Source organism: Varanus komodoensis, unplaced genomic scaffold (genome assembly GCF_004798865.1).
Source record: "Varanus komodoensis strain SLA01 unplaced genomic scaffold, ASM479886v1 scaffold16, whole genome shotgun sequence".
In the NCBI taxonomy this organism is placed as follows: Eukaryota; Metazoa; Chordata; class Lepidosauria; order Squamata; family Varanidae; genus Varanus; species Varanus komodoensis.
In genome coordinates, this window is record NW_025335468.1 from 9320392 (window position 1) to 9342705 (window position 22314).

Sequence of the window (22314 nt, forward strand, 5' to 3'; positions counted from 1 at the left end):
TGATATTGATGTGAATTTGTTACTGCTTTGTAAATTTCATGCTTATCCCATGTAACTGGCAGGTCCTACAGAAGGAATGTTGGCATGAACTTCCATGTTGAATTTTTTTAAATTATTATGAGTACTAATAATCAATTCTGCCCTTGTTATCATATATTTCATGTCACGCAGATACTATTTCAACAGGTGCATTCAAATATCAACAAAGCTATATGCCTACATTCTAATAATGTTTATTTATTAATTTTAGGTAACTGTTACAACCATTGGTTATGGAGACAAGGTACCTCAGACATGGATAGGAAAAACCATTGCATCTTGCTTTTCTGTCTTTGCGATTTCATTTTTCGCCTTGCCTGCGGTAGGTTGCTTAGAATATTTCAAACTGTTCCTAAAATTGCAATGAGATATATATGCTATGTGCATTTCAGTTTTGTTTTCTGCATTAAAACACAAATTAATTTTACACAGTATTTTAATGGTTATACTGGACTTCTAAAGGTACTTTGAAGGAAGCCATTGAAATCCATACAGCTTGCTGCCAAGGAGAATTGTAGAAATTAGTATGTTAGGCGACAATGCGTTAATGGCTGTTGAAGCTCTGTTCTGGTAGGGTGAACCTAGTTTGGTATTCATAACTCTGATGATTTTATTTCAGCCTTTTCCCATGGTATTTGGACATTAATCATCACGTGTTTCCCCCTCATAGCACTTCCTACTTTCACAGCTCTGTACTCCAGTGCAAGAAAAGATCCCCAGGCACAGCTTGGCAGGTCCGTTGCACACGCAGTTGTATTGCATATTTCACAGAGGTTGAGTTGTGGAATTTGCAGTTTATTATTGCTACCTGAGCAATTGTTGGCATATGTCAAAGAAGCACATGTAAAAATGATACGAACTTTTATGCCATGACAATACTCAGTATTGCAGTTAACACAAACTGTTATGCAATGTGATTAAGTAAACCTGCAAACCTGCAAATGTGCAAAAACATCTGGCTCTTATATAATATAAAATAGAGGGAAAATTAAAGCTCAAATTGGACTAGCCAGATTCTGACAATAGCTATCAGTACGTCTCTTATCACCTCTATTTAACACTCTCTCAAACTTTGCTCCATATTCTATTCTAATTTGTCAGAAACTCATTTTTCTACAATATGGTTTTCCATTTGAAATTATTTCCTTTACTCCTTAGGGCATTCTCGGTTCTGGGTTTGCTCTGAAGGTACAGCAGAAACAAAGACAGAAGCACTTCAACCGACAAATTCCAGCAGCTGCTTCTCTCATTCAGGTGACTTGGCGACTAAATGCTACATTTCCTGAATATATTTTCATACAAAATCTTTTTAAAAATTGCTGTGCTTTGCACTTGTCATGGGGTCCAGAAGCTAGTCTGGACTTGATAATTCTCAGTAGGTGTCTGCAGTAAAGCTAGGTTATTGAACTTGTGTAGAAAAGCCAATTGCAGGAAACTCTTATTAGGGATCGACAAATCTGCCAATTGCACTTTGTCACTTTCCCCTTTTCCTCATATGCAAAGAAGTTTGCATAGAATTCCTATATTTGTCTGTGTATATTCTTCTAATATATATGTTTTGTATGTATTTTTGTTTTGTGCACACTTTTCCAAGCAATTTTACATTAATTTAATGCATTTTCTCATATTTCACCATTTCACCATAAAATATATATTTTTGTGGACAGTCCTTGTTCTTATGTATTTTTGTGTGCATTTTTTGAGTTGCTGCAAATTGTACCATCAAATTCCAAGAATTGTAGATTTCACAGTGAATCTGTGTTCCAGTTTGCATATAGGTTCCAGAGATTTGAATTGATTAAGTTGATATGTGTGTGTGCATATGTGTCCAACTCAATTATTTTCTTACACATCCCTATTTCAGTCCTGGTATGTAAGGATTTTAAAGCATTCTCAAATAGTTAGGAGTTTAGCCAATGTAGTTCTAGACATTCCTTTTTTTATAAAGCAGAAGTAGCTTCATTCTATTTTAAGAAACATACAGAAGAAAGAAATTCAACATTCTTTCTTCTGTATGTTTCTTAAAATAGAATGATTCAAGCAATTGCTCAAGGTTTTTGTGTTTGTAAATAGTAATGTAAATATTGCTTGTTTTACTATAGTGTGTATCAGGTGTGTCATGAATTCTGTTAACTCTTTGTCACTACTTGTGATCTATTTCAATTATATATTACCATACATTTTTGTAATCTAGCTTCTTGTTTTCTTTTTTTGCCTATAAGAAACTTGTTTCCTTTTGGAGGGGGCTTTGTTTTGGAATGGGCCTCGTTAAAATGAATCATTTTGAAGATTATATAGTAGATTATTAGGATAAATGTCTTTAAATTTTGAACTCATTTTTAATTTGCATTTGAGTTTCCTGGGTTCCATTTTCTGAAATGAACTATTTGAAATTTTAACCATCTCTAGAATAGATGCATCTTTGCCAATAAGGATGTGTTATAAGTTACAGTTTGCAAATTGACTGTTTTCTGTTGTTATATACATGGTTAGTATTACCATTAATCTTTTCTGCATTTCTAAATATTTTAGACTGCCTGGCGCTGCTATGCATCAGAAAATCCAGACTCTTCCACATGGAAAATATACATTAAAAAGCCTTCCAGAAATTATCACTTGATGTCTCCTAGTCCCAAGCCAAAGAAAACTGGGATGGTGTCGGTAATGAGTTGCATTTCAATTCTCCTTTGATATTTTCCATTTGAATTTAAGACTAAAATGAACTGAATGCTTTTGCATAGGATAAGAATTTCTCTACACATAGAGTAATCTTTCTGGGGAATATAATACTTTGCCATATTCTCTGCAGAGAATATCAACCATAAGATCAACTGGTAACATATGCAGCCATGTGTATAACTGATCGGCCAGTCCTATCAGTGGTTGGCAAGCCCTTGCAAACTGTGTGGAGTGTGGTGTAATGTTTGCGTGCAGAACGTCCAAGGTTTAATCCTGTCCATATCCAGTTAGTCTCAGAAATCTCATCTCAGAAAGTCTTTCTGCCGAGGCTTTGGAGAGATGTCTGCCAATCAGAGCAGAGAATAATGTGGTCTAGATATACAAATGGCCTGAACTGGACTAAATTAACTTCTCATGTTCCCTATGAGGATTCCTGGACTGATGCAAACTTGAGCTTATGCAGTTACTGTGGAATTTACATGTAAGGCATTTATGTGCTCATAAGTAATCATCTAGATTTGTAAAACAATGACAGCAACAAAGCAAATGTTTGTTTTTCATTTACCATGCCTTTAAAAATCCTAGGATGTCATGTGTAATTTAGCACTGAAACTGGTTTGTTAGATCCTAGTCTCACGTAGATTCTATTAAACGTAGTGGTCATTAAAATAAGTGGCTGCAATTCAACAATTTGTTAAAATACACAGCTGCCATAGCAATAAATCATTCTTAAACTCAAATAACTATCTTGTTGAATTGCAGGTAGCAAGACCATTTACGCTACACCAGAATCTGTTCTATTGTGCTAAAGAAATTGTAGGGCAGACAGAATTGCAATGTTACTTTCTCATGTGATAAATGGTAATTTTAATTTCCATTTTATTTTCTCTTATTTTAAATTACCTTGTTTTCTTGAATTAAAATAATTATTGTAGGGTATTCTGTTGTTAACGTAGTAGAGGCTTTCCCCCCCTTCACTTTACTAGGTAAAAAAGAAGAAATACAAGACAGAAAAAGATAATGGATCTACTTCTCCTGATAAAATGTTACCAGTTCCACAAATCACATTTGACCATGCACTGGATGATAAGAAATCTGACAACCTTCAGTTGGATTCATATGAAAATACTGGTAAGAATTTTGGTTGGAACTTGCATGCATTAAAGTTAGGAAGTGCTATTTATATAGCCCTCTGAACCCTAAAGACACCTGTAGCTGCAGTAGCCTACAGAATGATGAACTTATTATGTAACAGCACCTTTAGTGGCAGGTGCAAGATAGTTTGGAAGTGGCTATTCTGTTATGCTGCCCATCAGTTTCAACATCATTGTTACAGGTCACTGCTATACATGTATGTGCGTGCACGCATGCTTGAATAGCCTGTCTCAAAATTTTTCAATTCCGATAACCACAGTCCGTCTTTAAAATAATCCCAATAGAAAACCATTAAATCTGAAAATTTTAGAGAGAACAACTCTGGATCTGTAGCACTAATACATGCTGGCCTTAATCTGGGATATAGCACATGATTTCTGTGTAGCCTTTTGATTTTTCTTTTTTTCATTTTCTTTTAAAAGCCTTATTGAAACTGACACTTTGTTTAGAATTTTCCATCCTCCATATTCTTAAAACTGTTTCCTGGCTTCCTGTAGTCATTTGAAATTATGATGGTTCCAGGAAGGTAGTAACTAAAACATTTAGATAAAAAGTCTGCAATGTATCTCCATTTGGTCATATTTCTGCCTCTACCATTGTCTCATAATTGAGTGTATGGCAATATATTTTTAGGATCCAGATCCTTGTCTTCTGAGGTGTTTGTTGCTTTCTTCACTTCATGACTCCTTAATGATAGCCTCCATTTATAGAATGATACTCTAATTTTTCTTGTTATGCTCTCTGAAACATCCTATTTTTTTAAACAAAAATTTCCTAAAGAACATTTGCACAGACCACCAGCACACAAGTGAAGTGCCACTCTGTTCTCTTAGACAACTGCTACTCATATTTGGATAATTTTAAAGTCCAGACCCTTTCTTTGAGGGTCAGATGGTCAACTACTCTTACAAATAAATTGCAATTGCAACACATGTATTGGAATGTGTAGAAAGCAAATATCAATGGAGAATCCCACATCTGAATGCACATCAGGTAGAAAGTTCACATAAAGTTCTTAGTTTCTGCGTTATGTAGTACAAAAGCTGTTAAAGCTCTCTTTCACTGCTTTCGGTGCATGACTAACATTAACCTTTAACTGTGACTTTCACTGTTGGACAATGGTGTATAATCTATAAGCAGGTACTAACTTCACTTTGGAAACAAAGGTTTCCTTTTCCTTCTGACATTTCTTCTCTTTTCTTCCCAACTCCCTGTATTCTGTTCTCTCGAAACTCTTACAAATATACAGGACAATCAGGAATGTTCAAATTTCTTGGTAAGTTAAGGAAGATACATTTACCTACAGCATGCCAGACTTTAAAAGCTTAACATTGCTTGCAGTGTTTTTCATAAGTTCCTACTGGCTATTATCTATAACTTACTTTTGTGTAGTGCAAAGAAAGAGAGGCGAATTGAAATATACATTTTTTCATATCTCACCATGCCTGTGGTTTAGTTACTAAGAAAGAAACATGAGCAATCTTCCTATAAATGATTTATTTAATTAATATGATGCACACCAAGCATTCGCTCCCATTACAGCAAATGAGTCAGTTCAGTCCTTCCTCAGTGCCATTTTTTCTTGTTCACTTACAGTATTAGCACCTTTACTAATAAAATATGATAATGGCTTGAGTTTCATGGTTTTAGATATTGTGCGAGTCTATACATGTTTACAAGGAAGTCAGTCCCACTGTGTTCAATAGCAATGACTCCTAGATAAATGCACGCAGGATTGCAGCTCAAGTCTCTTATTATTAATATATTTATTACATTCCTCATTGCCATAATTTTGGTCTCAAAATTTTGGGTCTCAGATCTTCATTATGAAAAGGAAATGAATTGCCAGAGTTAAGCAACTGTGACTCACTTTTCAATGGAAAAAAATTAAAAATGTGTATTATTTTCCAGTGAAATCAGCGGAACCTAAAAATAGATAACATTCAGTGGATAGTATCCTTAGCATGTATATTCTCACTGTCATTTACTGGAGCTAGAAATAGCTTACATAAACAGAATCAAACACAGAGGGGTTCACTTTTGGAATATTTATTTTTCTAAAGATGGCCTCTGGCTCTGTTTAGGTAAAATTGTTTAGAAACCCCCTTTCCCACAGAAGTAAATAGGTTGTTTAAGATGGCTGGGCTGCCTTTTTACCTTAGTCCAAAGGTAATATACAGTTCAACCATAAAATAAGAACTCATAAACAGCTGCAGACTTTTAAAAGCCTATTGAATAAAAAACCCTTCATAGAAAAGTGTTAGGCGTTCAGATATCTTTTCATGGCTGAGACCGCAATCCTGGATGGCTTAATTGGCCCATCTGAACTTGTGGTGAAATTTGAGTTCTGACAAGAGAGGAATTCTTACCCAATGGGCAAGTCCACGCATCATGGTAACCCCCATGGTAATAACGAATTGTGGGGGATTGGTTGTTCCCTGGGTGCCCCGTGGCACACTAGACAGATGTTCAGAGTCACTGTGGATTCTCTGTCCCTCCTCCCTCCTTGGTTCTCCTGGAGGAATTCCACAGGATGCGACAGTAGGACCCATCTTGTATGCTCATTGCCACCACTGCTAGTCCTTTTGTTCTTACTGTGTGTGTGTGTTTTTCCCCCTTTTTTGGTCCCTTTAACCCTCTTTTTGGAATTTGGTTTTGTGTTCTCTTTGTTGCAAAGCTAGTGACAACCCCTTCAGAGTGCCCAGTTGGTACAGAGTGCCCAGTTGGTAGTCACCTCCCCTCTTTTAGGGAAAGAAATGTGAGCATTTTTTCATATTTTTAAAACACATTTTTAGTCGAAGTTTAGCATTTGTGATCTTTAGAGGGCCCAGAATGGGCAGCGTCATCTGGGAGGCATCTGCTGTGAAAGTGCAGCAGGAATCCTCCATGGACATGGAACTTTAGCTTTGACTTTGCTTTCTCTTGTCAACTGTCAAAAGCTGAGCTGTCAAGAGAAAGCAAAGCTGCAAGTGACCACTGCCTGCAAAGGGGGGTGACTGCTAAATATCCCATTTGCCACAAGATCCTTTACTTGTTTTAACCCAGCTCTTCTCAGGTTCCTCACGCTTTCCCAGCCTTTACTAAGTCCCTAGGAAAGTGGAAAAGTGCAAGCCACTGTATTCACAGGAACATAGATTTTTGACAGTTACCTGTCAAAGTTTTTTATTTTTATTTTCTGTGGGTCAATCTGCTTGCTATATTTTAACAGCAGATCATATTTCACAAATGAGGCTGCCCTTTTCAGAGCTGTGAAAGTGTGAAACTGTGTTCTTGCTCAAGTCCAACTAACATAATAATAATTTAACATGTATAAAAATTGTGCATGTTTGTGCTAATTTTTTAAGCAGGAGATGAACCAGTGACAGCCCCTCCAGCGTACCCATTGAAGGGCCTGTCACTAGTTGTCAAAAGCAATCCCTGGGGAGAAAAAGGAGGAAGGTTTGTGGCCAGAAGCACTAAACCAGTGACAGCTGCCCCAAAGTGTTGCCCGGCCTAGATAAGCTTGGCAAGTGTTACAAGGAGTGTTTATCATTCTTGCCAAGAAGCTTGCTAGCAACCTCCAAGTACCCAGAATGGCATTGCTCAGCCATGTTCAGATGATGCAACAGCCCACTGGGGGTACAGTAAACTCTAAAACAAACCATGGGTTGTCAGGGTGGGTTGTTAGCCTCAAAGAAGTCACCCCAGGGAGGGGGAAAGGTCTAGGTCCATATGGCACACGAGCAGACTTCCATAGCTTGTCACCTATGGTGGGTTGCCATGGTGTGAAAGCTAACCCATTGTTTATATGCAGAAGACTGTTCTTTTAAACATACCTTGAAGTAGTGCAGTGTACCCAATGCTGCTGGTCTATAAGCAGAATAAAATGTGCTGGTGGAACAGACTTCCCTTCCTCCCTGCAGCCAGCCAGACATCTGCTGCGATCTTCTCTGCATGAGTGGATGTCTACTTGGACAATGTTGGATTCACTCTAGAGGGTTTTTCCTTTTTCCATAATTTGGGAAGGCTAAAAGAAAAGGAGAGAGAACTAGGTAACCATAACAATATTGCCTGTTCTGCAGGAACTAACTGTTAATGTCTTCAAGAAGCCTTTGTTGATAATAGTTGGTTTTTGAGTAATGTTGAAGAAAATCAGAGGAGCAATTATAGTGGCATTGTTTTCATTGAAGTAATAATTTTAAAACGTATTTTCCTATTTTTAGTGACTATCTAATACAATTATGACTTGGATTGTATAACTGTCTCTCTATCTAACTTTCCCTTTCTATTTCTGTCTCCTGTGCACTGTCTTATCTTTTTGTTTTGTTTTTCCTTTTTCCTGTTTGACTTGTTCATTCAGTCCGACAGCATTCCTGGTCATCCTTTTCTACAGAGCAGCCATCTCCCAGTTCTCCCCCTTCTCCAGGTAAAGCTTGCGTTCTCTTTGGGCTGTTTCTCCTCCAGTGATAGGACTTCACCCATTTTGCTGTGGCTTATGAGAAGACTAGGGGGTTGCTTCTGTTTTATCTTACAAATATACAGCTTTATCAAATCTTGGAGGAAATGGTTATCTACCATTAATCTAAAATGAATAATAGAATTACTAGGAGTACAGGGTGGCTTTTTCTACCTGTTCTCTGCCTTCAGAGAACTACTAAGCAAGGCTGGAGCTGCAATTTGGGAGGCAGCTTAGTTGTCCCATTTCTGGTTCATGGGAGAAATGCTTGAACTTGCTTAGTTGCTCATATTGTTGTTAGCTGCTCAGAGAGTTTTGATTTTGGGGCAGTGCAGAAATGAAATTAAACGAACAACAAGCAACTGAAGGAGACAATTATAATGAAAAAATTGGGTGAGATAGCCAGTGATGGTAGTTGGTAATTAGGTCTGTTTCTAAAAACTTTTTGTCATGAATTAGGTTTTCACACTTCCAAAACAACAGACTCTTCTTTGACAGAAGTTCTTTATTCTCCAGTGCACTTCCAACAACCAACAAAGCACAACCAACAAAGAATCTCTGAGCATGCACAGAACTGTTCATTGAACCCAATCTACCAGTTACTTCCAAGCATTCTCCTTTTGAGTATCCCTGGACCCCAAAATTTCTTCTTTGTCCATCATCTCTCCAGTTCATTGGTCCATCTCTCCTGACATTGCATAATGGGTCAGGAGTTGTAATGGGCTCAGCTGGCTCCAGGAGTTCTTTTCCCATGCCCCATCCCTGCAGTTGTACATCCTGGCTATTCTAAATATCCACCCAAATATTTTGAGAGGGTACCCTTGAGACAAGTCACTTCTTCTATCGCAATGGCTGAGAATTCTGGTTCCCAGAGCCCCTCCTCATCTGTTGAGTCCAAATCTGCTTGATCTTGGAATGTGTGCCAAAAACAACTGGGTGAAAATTCTCACCTGAACGCACTAGCTGTGTTCACAGGTTATGGCAGGCACCCCTGAATGGCTTGCATGGCTCATGGTCTTACTGGTCAAACAGTCGCATGGTTTCCAGAAAAACACTGTTTCTATGCTCCCTCCTCTGTCCTGCTCTTATGCTACATCCCAGCAGCACCCACAAGCAAAATCCCCTGCTGTACTGCATTGTTCCCCATTGTCCTCAGCCTCCACTTCACAAGTGGTCCACTGAGGTTTTGAGGTGGGTTCTCCCTCCCTTCCTGAGTATACCTCTCTCTCTGTAATGCTTCCCTGGAAGCACCATCACTCAAAGGGTTTTTAATTAAATTAAAACACTTGTGCTATGATTCTTCCCCTTCCCTCCATTCATACACCTGATTTCTCCCTCTTTCAGAGAGTGAAGAGGGTGATGGGTACATCACCCAGCCAATGGGAATAATGTGAATCATGATGCTTGTGCTATTAGGGAGCTATGGGTAGCAGAGATTGGATGTCTGGAGCAGCCCCTTCTATTGGCACTCTCTCCATGGGACTCTATGGTGCTTTTTCAACACCAACAATAAAAACCAGGTTTCCAGGTCACCAGAAGCTGCAGTGAAGCATGGAAACCTTACACCAAACAGTTGTATCTCTCTGCGGTTTTGGGGAACCAAATGTAGCATGCTGAAACCCAGCAACTGGGTTCTGGTGACATGACAGACCAACAATGTTAAGAAATCACCATGGTTTCTTACGATGCATGAACCTGGCCACTAAGGCATATCAAGTATTCATCATGGTAGCACTTTTATAGGGGGATGAAATTATTCTTGCCTTGTTAACATTTGAGTGCACTTGCATCTGAATCTATCATAGAGGAGGGAACTCATTCCAATAATCCAGTACTGCTGCTGTGCTCCTGTGTGATCTGTTGTACACATGGTGCCTGCTGCTTGTGCAACAGAAAGCAGTAGCTCACAAAGGAATCTTGGAAACTAATAGAAATGCTTGTTTCCCAGTTGGAACAGGTCTTTCTGCAAATTCCTCTCACCTGTTCTTGGGACAGATAGCTTCTTGTTGCACTAGAGTGAATTCCCATTTGTTAAGGGTACTGATTGGATACTGCCCTATTTTTCTGTAGTTTACAAAGATTGGGCATTTCATGTATTTCAGAATTGCAAAGGGAACAAAAATTAAAGAGCAAGCTCTCCTTTTCTTTATATGCACCATAGTCCCCTTTACTTCATTCGTGTTATTATTAAACATACTTTAGTCTGCCTTTTATTTTATTTTCATTATTTCAACTAAATTACATATTCTGATATTTAGAATACTTTGAAACTTTTCTGTCCTTAAAATATAGGCAATGCAGCAATGTTAACCATTACCTGCCTGTTTCTTTTCACAGTGAAAAGAAACTCACCATTTTTAGATGTGAACACAGCACCATTCATTCGGACCAACAGCTTTGCAGATGAACTTGACCTGGAGGGTGAGACATTGCTGACCCCAATAACTCACATCTCACAGTAAGTCGCAGATGAGTGAATTATGCGATCATTAACTTGAGACAAATTCATTCAGTGCATGGTAGAAGAAGCTAACATATAATTATACAACTACTTTTGTTACTTGTATAATGTTATAGACGTTTATATATAGTGTCTTGAGGTCCTTTAAAAAGTAATCCAGCATTACATTAATGGCTATTTTTCCTGTGGAATAAATTTTAATTTTAAGTAATATCTAGAAGTATACCTGCTGGACAGGCAGTCCACATTTTCTGCAAAATTTCATATTTAGTTAATTTGTAAATAGCAAGAAATACAGTGTTCAGTTGGAGCTGTTTTTCCATTGAGTAATTCATCATGTTTTGCCTTCTTTGCTGATGCTGCCCTTGGGTAACTTAGTTAAGCAGGAGAGCATGAGACTGTTTTTTTTTTAAGCAGCACTAATCTGGCATAGAGAATCTCTGTGCCGCAATGTTGACAGTCATTGCCTGCAGTAGTACAGTTTTAATCTGCTGTATAGAGATTATTGGGCGTTGTGGCTGATCATGCAGTCACATGTGCAGGGGGCCCATGTACTTACTCTAATATGTTTAGGTGTGAACAAGTGAAGGCCTTGCTCAAATTTCCATTAAACTTACTGTTGTTTAGTATACATTACTATTTTTATGTCCTTACGTCCTTACCGAACTCTATTGATAGGCATTGGAAATATGTAGAACCAATTATCTATCTGTCTTAGCTATCTATCTGAGAAAGATGTGGAGACTTAGTACAGGTTGAACAGTAAGCAGTTTATTAAAAAGCAGGGGTTACTGGTTACAAAACCTTGCATGAAGGAAGTCTTAAGTTGTCATAATTAATGGTGAGGATTAATTTCCTGAGGGAATTCATAAGCAAATGTTTTTTATGCTTTTGTAATTCTGACTTCAAATGCCTGCCTGCCCATCCGCCCTTCTCTCTCTCTCTCTCTCTCCCCCCCGCTTCTTTCCCTCTTTCTTTCATATCCTGTCTTGCTAGAATTCTGGCAACCAGTAGTATTTCAAATCTAGTGGGTTTCATTAGCAGAAAACCTTTCATGCAAGTATTCCAAAGCACTTCATGGTATGCACTACAAATACCAAGCAGATCCATGTAAAACAATTAGCATGTAAACGTAGGATCAAATGCAGCTTCAGTTTGGGCTGTAAAAGTGATCCATGCTCTGCGAGACATATCAGCATGAAGAATATTTTATAGTCCAGCTGCAGAACAGTGTAACTCTTCGTCAGAGAATTGAAGGGCTTTGGAATTGGTAAGAATAATGTGCTGTTGAATCTTGGACTGCAGTACTGAATATAAATTAATATGCCCCAGGGGCCATGAAAATGAGCGTGTATGAAAGAAACCGATTCCATAACCGCAAAGGCGTGAGTAAGAGCCGCTGTGTGAATTAGAGTCATGTGCTTGGCAAAAAGTATTTGCAAACAGATTTCACCTGAGAGCATAACATTACTTCTCTTTGACAGGCTATATAAATCAACTGGCAAAAATATTGGTTACCTACTGTACTATAAGGAAATTTGCCTGGCAAAAGTTAGATTAAGGAATGCATTTTAAAATATCTGTTTCCACTTAGTTTGGAAGGATGGAGAAACTTTTGCAACCAGTGCTGCTCTGTTTCATCACGAGTACGTCAGGAGTATCCAGGGGACATGGAGCAGCAAGCCAGTAGCAGCCTTGTGAAAATGGCACTTTGTTAAGGATGTCTCCTGGGTCTCCCTAGTTTAATAATGGCAACATTTATGAAGCATACATGCATGCCTGGTGAGATTTAGAAAAGTGAGACCAGGTAGACATGTTACTGAATCCAGTGTACTGCTGCAGCAGTGTTAGAGGCCCATGGCTGGGTCCGTGCCACAACCTGTGCTGGTATGATATGATGTCCAAATGTGGCTCCAACCACATGGGAGGCTCAGGAGCATAGCGGTCTTTGTTTATGGTGACATACCTGTGCTGCCTTCTGGCTGTATTTTCGTGATGTATGCAGTTGTCTTGGAAGTGAAAAGAAGCTAGCTTAGTGAGCTGTATGGTTTTGCTGCTGATGGAGAATGGCAGGCTGGGCCTCCAGGCAGTATCAGCAATGTGTTTATGCTGCAGCGTACTTGCGGTGATGAAAACATTCTGAATAACCTGGCTTTGGGGGTGTATTGTCCGCAGTCACAGAATCCAGGGGATGTCTTCCACTTGTCTCTTTCCCTACTGTGGAAAAACAGAAGAAAAACACAGAATTGCTGCACAGTGCCTTCTTTGATCATTAGTGCTGAGAGCCAGCCATCTGCAAACAACCTCCCACTTCCCAGATCTGACCTGATGACTCCTATGCCCCAAGGAGCATAGGACAGTCTTTCCTATTCCCCCATTTCCTTATCTAGCATGATCAAGGTAAGAGGAGGGAAGAGATTTAGTATTTTTCATGACCCTTTAATAAGAGACCTGGGAGTATCAGTTGCTTCAGTTGTAGCTAAAGCATTCAGCACATGGGAAAACCATAAAAAGGAATTTAAAAAATGAGTTTGCTTTAACATTTCTTTCATAATGTTCCTGAGAGAAATGCAGTCTCCAAGTAAGTGTGTTTATTTTATTTAGTTAAGTGAGGATTGGGGGAAGGAGATGAGCAACTTCACCAGGGCTTCTGGGACACTTCACCACAGCTCCAACAGGCAGACCCAGTAACTTCAGGAAAGAGAAGGGACAGAGCGTATCATATCTGTTAACACCACGTTGCCATTTACTCCAATCTCCCAGTCTTATCTTCCCCTTTGGTCCTGTCTGTTAATGAGTTGGTGGAATGGAGTGTGGGGCATTTCGACTACATGTGGGGGTATCATATTTTTGAATGCTTCCATGAGATTAAAAAAAATCCCCGTAAAGAATAGAACAAGAAACAGTGGATCAAGCAAAGGGATGAAATACCCTCCCTGCAACAAGATGTGCTAATCTCTTGATTGGAATGAGCACTTGTTTTTTCAACATGGGGGGCATTCAACAGTGGTATCCCCCATCTGTTACTTTACTAGAACAGTCCATTCTAGACCAGCCTTTCCCAACATCCAGAATGGTACCCTCCAGATGTATGGAACTTCAACCCCATCATCCCAAACAACATGACCAATACTCAGAAGTGCTGGAGGATGTCATCAAAAACATCTGGATGGCACCAGGCTGGGGAAGCCTGGGTGTTCTGTTTGGAAGGAAATGAGGTGAGGCCAACAGATCTGTAAAAGGTAAAACTTTCTTAGATTAGCGCTGCTACATTTTTCCACTGGTGTAGTTAACTCCTCTTACCTGATAAGCTATTTTTGCTTGCCCGCAGTGGTAATAACTATGAATGTGATGGGATCATGAGAGTTATACCAGTTTGGTTTAGTGTAGGTGCTCATACGTTTGCTGTCCATGTAAACCACTCTGCTGGGGATGACACATTATATTAGGAAATTATTAATTCCTTAACAATCACTTACTACAATTTACCAAAAATTGAAGTGTTTTGTGTTACAGAGAAGAAGACACAAGCAGGACTTACCTAGTAATTTAGATAAGCAATTATACCTGCCATTTTTAGACATGTCAGCTGTTTGTAAATCACAGAACTATTAATTTTCTGAGATCAACAGAGAAAGTTTGATTTCCTGAATATGTCATGGTGGTGCCTTTATATATTCATAAGAATTAGATTATTCAGTTTCTTTCATCTCCATGATCTGGAGACATCTCCTTAGTTTAAATGCATATGGTATCCAGACAAACATTTGTACTTATCTGTGCAGTGGAATCCTTATTTGCATTGACTGGATGGCTTAGATTGTAAATGATTCCTGCTTTTATCTTCCTCTCTTATTTCCAAAGGTCCTTGTAAAGTCTGAGCAAATACAGCTTATTCACTTTCAAGTGGTCAGATATAATGACTTGCCTGCTGTCACCACAACTGTGTTTGCATTGAGCTAACAACAGTTAAAATGTGCCTACAGACAACTTTATCATTAATTGCGGAGGGGATTTGAACAGGAGCAATCAAAGCAAGCATACACCAAAGATCAGGCAGGAGCAAGCAGCACAAAACATTGTCCTGCGTGTTAGTGTTCCTGAAGGGCAAGGTTGAGTCTGTCTCCTTCTGTTTCAAATAATTAGATTTTTGTCACATGGGATCTTTTATGCCTTTTAAATAATTACAGCCTTTTTTCTACTAGGAGGAGGAAAAATAAGAATTGGTCATTTATGAATATTAGCCATATAAATTGGAGTAATAAAATCCTTATTATTGCCTTCTGTACATCTTTTAGACTATATTCAGCAGTGCAGTTAATGACTTTTTTTACACATTCCTCAACACACACAACAGAACAGCTGTTGTGTGTATGCATATTGCAAGTTGGGTTGTTTACTGGCTTTCCATCCCTTGGATAGGTTAAAAGAGACTGAATCAGCAAAGCAACCTAGGGATGGGAGCCAAACATAGGAATCTGTACAATAATCTACTTAGAGAATGAAGGTAGAACCTTCAAGATTAGCTTCCATGCTATTAGTTATTTATTCAAGTAATTGAAATCGATACTGTTGTAAATCCTGCTTTATACAGTACAGAGCAATGATTACTGACATAGCAACACATTTATGAGCTAACAGAATTTTTTTTTCTTTTAACTTTTGTGATAATATATAACAGTAAAAACGTACCTTTGGGTAAACATGTGCATTTATATCTTGATTATCTGCTTCATTTAAGTGGCAAAGATAGGTGCCTCTTTAGTGCTGTAGATTAGTATTTAGACTCCTTGTTTTCCTAGAGTTGGTATACATCTTGACTCATGTGAAGCAATTAAAGTAGGCTCCAGCTGCTGACTTATTCAGAAGCACAGGGCTCATTTAATGCAAGGACAATGCGCAGCTGCCTCCGTACTGACCTATAGTGTTTATTTTGGACGCTGTACACAGTAGTAAGTGCATACATTGGGCTTGAGAGGAGAGATGAGAGAGACAGCAGCATTCCATGTTTACTTTTGAATTTATTTAATTATTATCACATTTCTTTAGTCAGTAATTTGACTGGCTATAGCAATATGATTGTAAGCATGGCATTAAATCAAATGCTGTGCACGTATAGTACTGCTGGCAGCCACTATTCCAAGAGATAGTTTGTTGTGATCATAATAAGTTACCTATCATGGCCTGATGATTTGTTTTAATAGGAAAAGCAGTTTGGAGAAAAGAATTGGGAGTGGAAAAGGAGCAGGTGGGGTTAAAGGAGTTATGTACTCACTTTCCCTACTTCTCTGCCCCATGTAGCTCCCCTCCTGAACCTGCTTTTATTTTCCTTTTCCTTCTAAATTTGTATTTGACCATCTGGAAGTGATACTGTAGCAACATTTCTTATCCTGTTTTTTCTTCTTCTATCAGACAAGATACCCAAAATAAACAGATATTGTGACCCTAGCTTAAGCATGTACAGTTTTTTTAATATTTGGGATCAGCCTCTAAACTCTCTGCTTTTTATGGCCAAGCTACACATTACTTCACAGACATAGTGAGTAGCTATTTCTTCTGTAATTCAAAATAAGCACGGAGGCCCTGATCCAGAGCAGCACCTAGTATTTGAGGAAGATGAACTTTAACCCTTTGCCTCCTTATCTGGGTCAGGCTCTCCATGACTGACATAATTTTCATTGCTAAAAGTTACCCATTCATTTAAATGGCTTAGTTGTGGTCATAAATTCCTAATGGATTTTTCAGTTGGGGTCAAAATGTCTTGTGCACCTTTCACAGAATACTCTTGATGTTTGTTTGTTTGTTTGTAACACTTATATACTTCTCCACATCTCCACAAGAAACAGAACAAAAAGATATAAAGAATATTTCATAATATTAAAAGCAAAAGAACATTAAAAACAGAACAGCAATAATTATGTGAACTGATCTAATTCTCTCTTCACATTTTACACTTACTTCAGAAATATATTTGTGCTTAGCTCTGCATGCAGATCTCCACCACAAATAGGATTTCCTTTTCATTTCATTGCTTAGTCCATGCCCCCCACCCCCACTCATGGTCCTTTCTTTGAAATAAAGCTGAAATCCTTGGAAGTAGTGACTTTCATGTGTGCACTCGAACTCTCATATTCCTAAACTGGAATGTGATGCTAATCTAGATTTGTTTTCTTCTTAGGTGGTGCATGATTTATATGATATTAAGGTATTCGTTACAGTTCTCCATATAAAATGCAAGAGTTATGGGGAAACTCATGAGTAATTTGTAGGGTATTGCTACATTTCATGAACATGCTATATGGCCAAGAGTTCTTACGCAGGCCAGGTGATAAGCTTACAAAGCCTCTTTCTGCATCCAGTTTCTAACCCAGAACCCCTCACTGAATTTAAAGCAAATCATGGCAAGGAGCAGTTGTACTCTTGGCCCTAAGTAGCTGGCCTCAATTGTAATAAATGAGGAACGGCTACTGAGTGGTAATAAAGCTTTAGTGATTCTAGCTGTTATTCTGGAACCATCTGCTTTCCATTTCAGAATTCTAAACCAATCCTGCCCATATCAAATTTTAGGCATGCATTTAAATAATATTATTGGAATGCATTTTATCTACAACCTTTGCCATAACAGAAATGGCTCTTTATTAACTCTTCCATTAAAAAAAACCCCTAGGAAACTTATCAGGACTTTTCCCAGTTCTCTTCAGCAGTACTTGTGTGTGTGGTGTTCACTAGACATTTTCTCACTCATATTCTAACGCTAGGTCCTGATAACATCAAATAAATTGGTTTAATTTTGAAACAAACTTTAAAAAATACTATGTACTGGCCTTTCAGATCATTTTGCAACTCCACACACTGCAGCTGGAAAGAACTTGTGCTATAAAACTGTATACTGGGAAAAAATGTAGGCTTTTTTCCAGACGAGTGCAAGGGAGAGACTCACGTGTGCAGCAGGAGTTTTGTGATTATTTTTAGAATAGTAGTTGAACTGAGGACTGCTTTTGGGGAAAAAGTGTATGCAGACTATCCCTAGCATATCTGTAACACTGATCAGTGGGTTAGAGTTCATATTGATGCAGGTGGAGGTTTGTGTCCTGTGTTGAAATTAAAGACCATGAGTCTTCAACAGTAATGCTCCACATTCCTGCAAGTCCCTCTGTCTGTCTGCATACCCTTGCCTCTGCCTGAACCACTGGCTAATGTGGAAGGAAGACAGAGTGACCATCTGAAAGTTGGGAAGCTAAGAGACAGTCTTGGGGAACCTGCAACTTCTTACCTAGGAGAGAGCTGCCCCAAAGCCTTTTCACTGCTAGAACCTACAGATAGGAACAGAACAGAGTTATCCTTGTTTAGGCCTTGGTTGTATGCAGCCATTAAGAGCTACAGATTTGGGACAGAGTAGGTTGGTAAGTTAGCTCAATGGAAGGAAGGTTCCTATGGCTTCTGTACATTGTCTGGAAGCAAGAATTTTGTTCTTGAAGGTTTTTTCCACTATATGAAGGAGAAGCTCATCATGAAGCACGTTGTGAATGTGGTGATGTCACAATTCCATGTAGCCAATTAGATTTGTTTACAGTGACTGTCACAGAAAACAAGCAAAGCCCATCATGTTGCTGTGAATGAGAATAGCTATCACAATAAGAGCAGAAACCTATCCCATTGTCTTGGCATCTAGCTGGGGGGCCTTGTTTTATGGCACTGCATGGCAAGCCAGAGGATCAGCAGTGAGGGCCTGACAAATGTGGACTTGAAACTCGTAATTTAACTGGGTAGCATCCGTTGCTTTAATATTGCCGCAGGAGAAGGTGAATGGTCAGGAGCCAGCATTCTATTTCACTCCCAAACAAAATATACAGATAATTGCAGGAAAAATAATCCATTTGTAATCTGATCTTTCTGGATGTGACTCATCTCCTGCTGATTTACAAGAATGATCTTAAGTATGCACAAGCAGAAACAGTTTTTGACTAGAATGTATATCATTCATTATGTTTCTTAAAAATTTATGGCCTACGTTCTTATCTGTTGCATATAAAAGCACACATTTAGAGTAGGAAAGATACTTCTTAAGTGCTATCAGTTTGCACATTGTTTAGTGTTTGAGAGGACAAGAGCTTGCTGCAACAAATTTACAATCTAAATTTTGATGCAAGGAAAACAATAATAGGAGAAGTAAGAGAAACGGGGTAACAAGTAACCACACATACCTAGGCTGAATTGCAGGCTTTTTTAACAGTGGGACATAGGAATTAGGAATCCATGGTTCATAAAAAATGGTTTTCAGGAGAGATTTGAAGGAAGCAAGGGAGTGACATCACAAGGGGGTTCTGAGAGGCATGTTGAAGCAGAAAAGGCAGCAAAGGAAGATGGCCTCCAAAGAGAAGAGGGGACCTTCCGGTGACTGAATGCATTGGAATGGAAGGGAAGAGCAAAACCACAGAGGACTTTAAAGATAGGAACAAGCTGTATCAGGGAGCAGATATATATCCTATATAGTTACAGGGATGTAAGAAAGGGCACTGTATGACCAGGCTAACAGGTGAATGATTTTGGAGGAGAATGCTGGGTGTGAGAGGGCCCAGTAGTGAGTATGGGAGACCAGAAAGGAGAAATCAGCAATAGTCTGGGGGCTAGATGGCAAAGGTCTGGACCAGAGCTTTTGCGAAGGCCACAGAGAGAGAGAGCCATATTTTTACCAATGTAAAGGAAGAAGTGGTGTCTGCTCATAGAGAACCTTGCTATACCATGTTTGTGTGTGGGCAAAGCTTTAAAAAGGTGGATCAGAATTATATTGGCTGTTTTTATAGAAGCTGCATAATGTCTACTTGTTCAAATTCTATTTCCTGAATCTGATGAGAGATCATTACTACATTGGTATTTCCTGCAAGGAATAGTTCCTTTAAAAATACAATTGCATCTCATATAACGCTTGCCCTAGTGCAGGACTTTGAATTATTTCCAGTTAGGACACATCCATAGTATGCATGAAAACACTGTGTGCTCCTGAATAACGCAAGTGAAGCATCTATTTGAATTTGTGAATAACAGACTTGAATCTATCTTAACACAAGGGGGCAGTAATGTCATGTAAAAAAACAGACCGACATATATTTTAGTAAACCTCATCAAACAGATAAATGGGTAGGAACTGGATGATGAAATACTTGTACAGCTTTATTCATAAGAGTAGATTATTAAGGCACACAGGAGAGTTAAAGCTGCACAAGTCCAGTTTAGTTTAATGGCCTTCTTAAGAAATAAATTGGCTTAAAACGATGTATCAAGCAAGTACACATCTGAATACAAAAGTTTTTTAGCTCAAAAAGTCAAGCAATATAAAGAATGTTGATTTTGTGACTAGTTGCTGATCAGGCTGACCAGGAGATTTCCTTCTGTTTATTTTGGATGAGATGTGCAACAGTGCTAGGAAAGGCTTGCTTCTGTTCCCTTCATCAGTATTTGGCAGCATTTTTATATCAGGCCGATCAGGTAATGACCACTATGAATCTTGAGGAATGTAGCGAAGAAAAAAATTATCTGTAAGCCCCAAATATTGTGTCTGGGGTGGGTAGCAGTGATAGCAATAATATTTTTTCTGGACTTCAGTCCTTCTATGTTCTAACTTAGAGACTTGTATAAGCCTGGTACAGAACTGTGTTAGTTACTGCACTATCTAACAGTATACATTTAAAATTATATACAGATACTCTCTTGTATACAGATGTACACACATTATACAAACATTCATATACTCTATATATGTGTGCGTTCATGTGTGTGCCTCTCAACTATATCCTAATGAAGCAGTTAATCATTATTGCTATTTTAATATTGTTTTGATTGCATATACTGCTGTGAAAGCCTTCATGTTCTAAATGAAGCTGAAGTTCATATTTTTTCAAATAAATAAATCTATATATGCATGTAATCTTCCTGCAGAGCATGTGAGCCATAATACAAACCCAAAAAAAACCCTGTCCCTAAGCTGAGCCAGAATGAAAAATTGTGGACAAACACACTTCACAATTTCAAAAGCCTTCTTCCTTTGTGAACATGCTGAGACAGGCTCTGGAAGTGTATGATCTTGCCAACAAATGCAAACCCCCAGTTGGGCTTCTGTTTTGGAGGGATGAAGGGAATAGTACTCAGTCAGTGGGAAAGGGTCAGTCTTACATACCCCCCAAAGCAATCTGCTCCAGAAATTTTTCCAAAGTTGATTTTTCATGGTGAACAAGGAGAAGGCCACTTCTTGAATCTGCTCACAGAAGCAGATCCATTGGTGGAATGATGGCACTGGTTGCTACACAAAAGATATTGACTTTGAGGTGAACAGGAGCCAAAAGATATTCCCGTGCTGAGTTCCAAAGCCCATTGACTTTAAATATAACATTATCAGATGCCTTCTTTGTAGAAAGAATGTCTTGCCAAACAATGCATAAGGGCTCCCCAATTTCCATGCCATCTGTTACTTGAGCTACTTTGAACCACATTCAAAGTTATCTCTCTATCTGGATAACTCACAGGTTCTACACACCAGCTTTTAACATGCCTTAGCAAATGGTCTGGCAATTTCATCTGATAAAGTCTGCTATGGACATTGTGGAAATGTTAGCAAAAAGGTGAAAGTAGAACCAGTCCCTGTGACAGCTGAAAAGCCTTCTCCCCAAATGCAGTAAACATTCCTTGGAATTCTGTCATGCACACACATAGGCAGCAAAGCATAAAGAAGCCCATGCAGCTTAGAAAGACTAGAAACTCAGACCTCGCTCTCTCACTCTCATTGTATTCCTTTCTCTGCATTCTCTAGCTAGTTGAATTAAATTTGTAAGGGGTTTTGCAGCTGAAAATCAAACAATCTTAGAAAGACTGATTTCTGTTGAAAATCTTGTGACTTACAGAAAAAGAATAGTGAAATATACTACTGTGAACTAGAACAATGGTGTCCTCATCTGCTACTGCTTTGATAAGCTTCAGCTGCCTTGGCCTGCAGTTTGAGGGTGTTATGCATGCAATTAATACATGAGAAAGATCCTTTAGGTGTGAGCATTCCAAGGGGGTTGGGGGGAGAGACAGCATGCCGCTTTGTTAAGTCAACAACCGAACCTCAAAGCTCCACTACCATTGGGAGATGCCACATGGTAAAGATGCATCATCCTTCTCCTTCCATAATTACTAGCCGCATAGGGAAAGCAAAATTGCTGGGTGAGGTCATCTACAGATTTCAGCCACAGCGTCGCCAGTATGTGGATGTCACCCGCCTCCATCTCTCATTTCTGTCCTCTGACCCTAGTGAGGCCATATAAGATCTGAATCAGTAACTGGGATCAGCTATGGATTGGGTGTGGGTGGAAACTGAAGCAGAATCCAAGAGATAAAGGTACTCTTAGGCAGAGATTTTAAGGAGTTAAGGAACAAACCAGACATTAGTTTAAATATGTTGCTATCAGTTTTGCTTCCTTCTCTTTTTCAGTCTAGGGCAGAGATGCAGAACTTTGTTCAGCCTGAGGCAGAAATCCATTTTGGGGAACTTCTTGCAGGCCAGCTTCTG

At 38.9% G+C, this 22314-nt stretch overlaps 1 protein-coding gene across 3 annotated transcripts in view; it reads left to right on the plus strand.

The window, feature by feature from the left end:
• Positions 1 to 22314, plus strand: part of KCNQ1 (potassium voltage-gated channel subfamily Q member 1) — a 386754-nt gene that overhangs the window by 121709 nt on the left and 242731 nt on the right. Inside the window, exons 7-13 of one of the 3 annotated variants that reach the window (XM_044425571.1) lie at positions 251 to 361; positions 1198 to 1293; positions 2572 to 2700; positions 3705 to 3849; positions 5123 to 5149; positions 8213 to 8278; positions 10646 to 10766. In XM_044425571.1, coding sequence (XP_044281506.1) covers positions 251 to 361; positions 1198 to 1293; positions 2572 to 2700; positions 3705 to 3849; positions 5123 to 5149; positions 8213 to 8278; positions 10646 to 10766 — 695 coding nt within the window. The remainder of the gene's footprint in view (positions 1 to 250; positions 362 to 1197; positions 1294 to 2571; positions 2701 to 3704; positions 3850 to 5122; positions 5150 to 8212; positions 8279 to 10645; positions 10767 to 22314) is intronic. The other 2 variants (XM_044425572.1, XM_044425573.1) reach the window with 2 other exon arrangements.